Source organism: Danio rerio, chromosome 20 (assembly GCF_049306965.1).
Source record: "Danio rerio strain Tuebingen ecotype United States chromosome 20, GRCz12tu, whole genome shotgun sequence".
NCBI lineage: Eukaryota > Metazoa > Chordata > Actinopteri > Cypriniformes > Danionidae > Danio > Danio rerio.
Genome location: NC_133195.1, coordinates 56,517,501 through 56,523,861, shown reverse-complemented (window position 1 = coordinate 56,523,861; position 6,361 = coordinate 56,517,501). Strand labels below are relative to the sequence as shown.

At 34.1% G+C, this 6,361-nt stretch overlaps 1 protein-coding gene across 1 annotated transcript in view; it reads left to right on the top strand.

Annotated features, from left to right (window-relative positions):
- Positions 1 to 1,521: 1,521 nt before the first annotated feature.
- Positions 1,522 to 6,361, top strand: part of gata4 (GATA binding protein 4) — a 15,759-nt gene continuing 10,919 nt past the window's right edge. The window contains 1 exon segment of the mRNA NM_131236.2: positions 1,522 to 2,068. Within this exon segment, the coding sequence (NP_571311.2) occupies positions 1,594 to 2,068 (475 nt within the window). The 5' untranslated portion in view covers positions 1,522 to 1,593.

The window sequence follows — 6,361 nt, the reverse complement described above, 5'->3', positions numbered from 1 at the left end:
GGCTTAGTCCCTTTATTTATCAGGGGTCACCACAACAGAATCAACCGCCAGCTTATCCTGCATGCATAAAAATGCTGGGTTCCACACAATTCATTTATGTTGTCCCATGTTCACTTAATTAACACATTTATGTGGATTGAACATAAAGTAGTCCCAATGAAATATCAAGAGTTGTTTCAGCTCATTGTATTTAAGTAGTTTGAACAAGTAAAAAAAATATATATTTTTGAGTGTGTTTTACGCCCTTCCAGCTGCAACCCGGTACTGAGAAACACCCATCTCGCATTCACACGAATAGACGTATGCCAATTTAATTTATTCAATTCACCATGTGTTTAGAATGCCAACTGACCCACTCGGGACTCCAATCAGCGACCTTCTCACCACTGAGCCACCGTGCCGCCCAAATTACACGTTATGTACTGACTAAATAAATTGGTTTTGTTTACATTTGTTGCTTGCACTAAACAAAACCGTAATTTTACGGCCAACAGCTGGGGTGCCGGAAAAAACGTACAATAACGGCTGTTAAAATACAGAAATTTGCTGTAAATTAACAGGTTAAATTGCAGAAATTTAAGTCAATTTCTGTCATTTAGTGTCCTTTATTTTACAGTACATTTCTGTAATTTAACAGCATTTATTTTACGGGTTTTTTCCCGAAATAAACCGTAAAATTGCTGATTTTTTTTACAGTGTGAGTTAAAACAACCCAGCATATTTAGTTTCAGAAGTAAGGCATGCCCAGGTGATGTGTATTAATATAGTAGCCTATATTTTATACAATTCAAAGTGCTTTACATAAACAAACACAAAATATAACACAAGAAATAAAAAAAAGTTTTAAAAAATAGATTGCAGATGTGTTTGATTATTTGACGCGGATGGTTGTTTTGTGCATTTAAGCAATAAAAATGCTGGGTTAAAAAAATCATTTAAATTTCATCAAAATGTAGGCTAATTAAAAATGCTGTGATAGTGCTGTGTACTAATGCGCAACACTAACCCAGACAAGATGCACTTTAAACCATTAAAAATCTTCATAAAAGTCACTTTTTCAAACTTTTCAAGGTTAAAAGTTAGAAGAAAAATTAAGGTCAAAATTCATAAAAGCATAAATAAACGGGGAAAACAAAAACTAGAAACATGAATCACAAAATGTGGAAAACTGATAATGCAGTGTATTAATTTACTTAAAGTATAGGACAGAAAGGACATTGTGTAAAAGTCCAGGGCTATTTAATTTTGAAAATGTAGGCTGAGTAGGCTTATAATGCAGCATGGTTTTTTAGACCATATTATTTTAGTGCAACATTGCGAATTTTTTACACTATACAAGGTGCGCTTTACTGGAGGCGGAGAGAGCAGCCTGATCTCACACACACACACACAGAGAGAGAGAGAGAGAATTGAAAGAGAGGGAAACTGGGAGGAGAAACTTTCCTCAGTCTGTCCACCCTCCTCATCCTCCGCTGTTTTCTGTCAGGAGAAGCCGAGCAGAAAATGCTCTCTGCGGGTGCAGGGTAAAGGTCATCCCGGTAAGCTCCGGTTCCCGACAGCCGCTCGTGGAGCAATAATCGCTCACCTGTGGATATGTATCAAGGTGTAACGATGGCCGCCAACCACGGAGCTGCGTCTTACGAGTCCGGTTTCCTCCATAACTCGACTTCTCCGGTGTACGTGACACCCACACGGGTGACTCCGATGATCCAGGCCCTCCCGTACCTACAGGCGCCCCAGCAGAGCAGCCCGGCGTCTGGACACTCTGGATGGGCACAGCCGGGCGTGGAAACCACCTCCTATAACTCAAGCACCGGGCACCATCATTCTCCGGTGTCCAGATTCACTTTCTCCACCAGTCCTCCGTTAACTTCAGGCCGGGATACCGCAACTTATACAAGCCGGGAGCATTTCGGGTCTCGGGCTCTTAGCGGCTCTTATCACAGCGGTTACCCGGCCTATGTGAGCCCTAATATCGGAGCCTCTTGGACGGCTTCGCACTTCGACAGCTCCGTACTGCACAGCCTCCAGACCGGAGGAGCGGCCGCTGCTAGACACCCCAATTTAGGTGAGAATTCACACGCTTTTAAAATACTTCGTGTTTTTTTTTTTTTTTCTTAAACAAAGGATTAAAAATGTGTATAAGTGTACACTGAAATTATTCATTGGGTTTACTAAATTTTAAGGTAAGTGGTTGCAAACTTTTTATGTGGGCTGAATTTGAACAAATATATTTTAGTGGTTTCCAACTTAATTTGTTTAAATTAAGCTCATATAAATTGTTTGCAACCACTTACCTTAAAAAAATTAGGAAATCCAATGAATATTTTTTAGTGATATAATCGCTATATAATGTGAAAAAAAATGTGTATAATTAATTTTAACTTGGTTATTGTTTGTGTGTTCATGAGAAATGTAAAACAAATTAAAATAAACAGCAAATATCATATCTTGAATTATAGCCTAAAACCTAAATTGTATTTTCTTATGTATGTATATATGTTGAAGAATAGCAATAATTTTAACTTAGAAATTGTTGTAGAGCGTGCACTTTTAATGTGATAGTGTTTTTTTCTTTCACTCGGATGTTGCTTGTGTGGGTTCTTGATTAAAAATTTAATTTATTTCATTACAAATAAGACATTTCAAACTAGCTATAGCCTAAAAACCTAAATTGTATTTTTACATAGGCCTACATAGAAAATATCCTATAATACAGAATATTCTAAATGTATTAAATATTTATTGATTCATTTTATTATAATTTTGTTGATTATTAAGTTTAAAATGTGTTGTGTAGTACAGGAATTGATGTATTGGGGAGAACGGGGACGAATGCATTTTTCATATTGAGGTAAAGTTGGTTTTATATTCACACATGGACTTTCTCCTTAATAATATAATTTTAGAAAAGAATTCTTTGCAAAAGATAAACAGTGAACTCATATCAGCAGCCAATGATTAACAAAGTATATCAAAGTATTATCAAAGGATAACGTTATTTACAGCCAAATAAATAGTGCTAATGTTGTTTTTAAGTCATATTTACATGTGAATTCAGAGCGAATATTCAAAGCAGCGTGGTAAACAATATTGGGAGCGTGTCACAAGTTGTCTCTAAACGAATGTGCAAACATAAAAGCAGTTTACCTCAGTATTTTTCATTAACCTAATTTTGTGTGGCTAGTATATTTTATTTTGCTGTTATATTAAGTATTGTTTATGTGGGTATACTTAAAGTAAAAATAATATGAAGAACGAAGCCCTAAAGAAACGAAGAAGCTACAGCCTAAAAACCGAAATTGCATTTAATGTAAATCCAACTTAATGCAAGATATTCAAAGTTGAATGTATTGATTATTTATTGATTTATTTTAATATAACTACATTATTATTAAGTTCGAAAAATATGTTTAGGAGTAGAAATTGCTGTATTGGGGAGAACGGGGACGAAAGCATTTTTCATATTGAGGTAAAGTTGGTTTTATACTCACACATTTGGCCCTTCTCCTAATAATATAATTTCAGAAAAGCATTCGTAGCTAGTTCCAAACAGTGTAATCATATTAGCCGCCAATGACTATCGAAGTACAACACTGCTCACACTGAAATAAACAGGGCTGCGTTTCCCGATAACGATTGATCTTAGCACTTAAGAGCGTTTTCTACGAGTCATTTTGCGAACGTTCGTTATTGTTTCACGTGCGTTTCCCAAAAATGCACTTAACACAATTGCACGTAGCCCAGCTTTAAGTGCAACTTAGGAGTCGCTATCCGTTTGTTAAGTGCTGAAATGTCACGCTATAGAATGGCTCGTTATTGTTGCACATGTTATAGCAATCCATATAATTCTTCTTCTACTTGTGTGAATGTATATTCAACTCGAATAACATAAAAAAAAATATTTTTGAGCCAGTTTAAAAACATAAATTAACTGGAAATGTCGTACTGTAAAAACACCGTCTTGCTCCAATCTCGCATAAAACTAATTCTAACAGTCCTTGCCGGAAATGACATCAGCATCATTTTCGATATTTATATGAAACCTTAATTAAGTAGTATTATTTATCAATTTCTTTATCAAAAATTGCTTATCTCACATCAAAATAAATAAATAAGTAAATAAATAAATAAATAAATAAGCTCTTACATTTATTTTTGAAAAGTTTAGCCTAATTATTAATTATTATTATTTGTATATTGAATTGTGTAATGTGTAGAAAATATAAATGAATAGAGATATACGTACAAATAAAATGAATAATGACTTTGAAGAGAAGTAAATTGTAGGTGCAATTTGCCGGTTGTCCAGCAGGTGCCCTCATAACTCTGTCTCCTTACGATGCACTTAAGGCTTTACGATTACTCCAGAGCACTCGTAGATCCACGAAGATTTTCAAGTGCTACTTAAGTTACGATGCTTTTGGGAAACAGACCGTAATATTAAGATCAGTCGTACGATCATTTCTACGAACTTCTTAGGCTTACGATGCTTTTGGGAAACGCAGCCCAGTGCTGTTTTGAAGTCACTTACATGTGATGTGGTTTACCATGGTAAACAATAGTCACGAGTTGTCAAATCTGCGAGTATAAAACCAACTTTGCCGCAATATTTTCATGTGTTCTTAGTATATTTTGTTCTTGTTGTTAGCATATTAAGCAAGTAGGATAATGCTTTTTCACTTGACTATTGTTTGTGTGGGTATACTTAAATTAAAAATAAAATGTACAGCGAATATGACATCTCGAAGAAGTTACAGCCTAAAATCCTAAATGGAATTTTCTTGTAAATGTTTTTTTTTTTTATTGTATTATGTAATTATTTAATTTTATTTTGACTGTAAAAAAATGCAGTAAGTTTCACGACTGATTCATCCAAAAAAGACCCGCCTAACAGTGAGCCTGACATTGTTTTGTACGTTAACAAGTCAATGTTGGCTATTCATTATAAACGACAAATAAAATAAACAAAGCTTAAATTATTTGGGGAAATATATTTTAAGGATATTTCACAGCCAATCATAAATTAAATATGTTGCAAGTTTGTTTTTTAAGCATTTGGAACTGTGCTTTGTGAAATGACCATAAATTACATTACTGCAGGTTTTATCAGATAATATATGGACTTAAACACTGGAGTTCGTTTGTATTATGTATTATCTATTTGTAATTTATTTTACTTTAAATTAGCGTCATCGTTTATTATACAAGGGTAAAATTGGTTATTTTCCTTATATGAAATACTTAAATGTCTCGAATTTGTACAAGTGTATATTGCAGTGATATTATAGGCCAAAGTTAGTTGTGTATTGTTATTAATATTACTACTAGTTGGAAGTTTTTAGAGACATTGTTTTACAAGAAATTCCTATTTCCACTTTCCTCTTCAACATGTCGCTTATATATTATGCTTTTGCGGGGAAATATTTGACTAAATGCAGATTTACATGACAGTTTGATAAATGAAAGGATTGATCAAACAACTGACTATCAGTCTCAGAGTATGAAGGATCTTGCCGATCTGCCTTATCATGCGACATAAAATATTCATTCAATAATTTTCCTTCGGATTAGTCTTTTTTTATCAGATTTTTTATCGCCACAGTGGAATGAACCGCCAACTATTCCAGCATATGTTATACTAGGTACAGGAAAACAGCCATACACACTCATTCTCACAAAACAGCAAAAATTATGTGATCCAAGTCACCCATAGCGCATGTGTTGGACTGTGGAGGACCTCACCCACAAACATGTAAACAGATTTAATAAGAACAATTGAGTTGCTTTGAAGAAGTTTATTTTATTTTGTTGCTATTTTATCATTGGGACTTTCCTTAACCAAGAATTGTTTATATTTCTTCTTCTTTCTCTTTCCCTAAACTGATCGACACGTAATACAATTAATAAATGTAAAAGTCGCCAGGATCATGAAATAAACTACTATATATTACAGAATAGCATTAATCAGAGAACAAGCGCTCACTTAAATAATCTGTTTACCTAATCTGACCCTTAATTTATCTGTAATGTAATCAGATTGATTTTGTTTAATGAAATGATTCTGTGAATATTAATTTTATGATTAGATAAACACGAGCCAGCTTTTGCACATTTGTAATGACACAGAATTGTCACGCTTGTTGTTTTAATATGATTAAAGGATAATTAAATGACTTTTACACGCTTTCAACACAAGGATTCAGTCATTAATTTTTCTTCGGCGTATTCTCTTTATTCATCAGGGGTCGCCACAGCGGAATGAACCGCCTAACACAAGAATGGTTTATTAATAAATTAATAATTATATTGCATCAAATCTGTTTAGGTGTCAATTTACGCCGGTCATGTAGCCTATGTG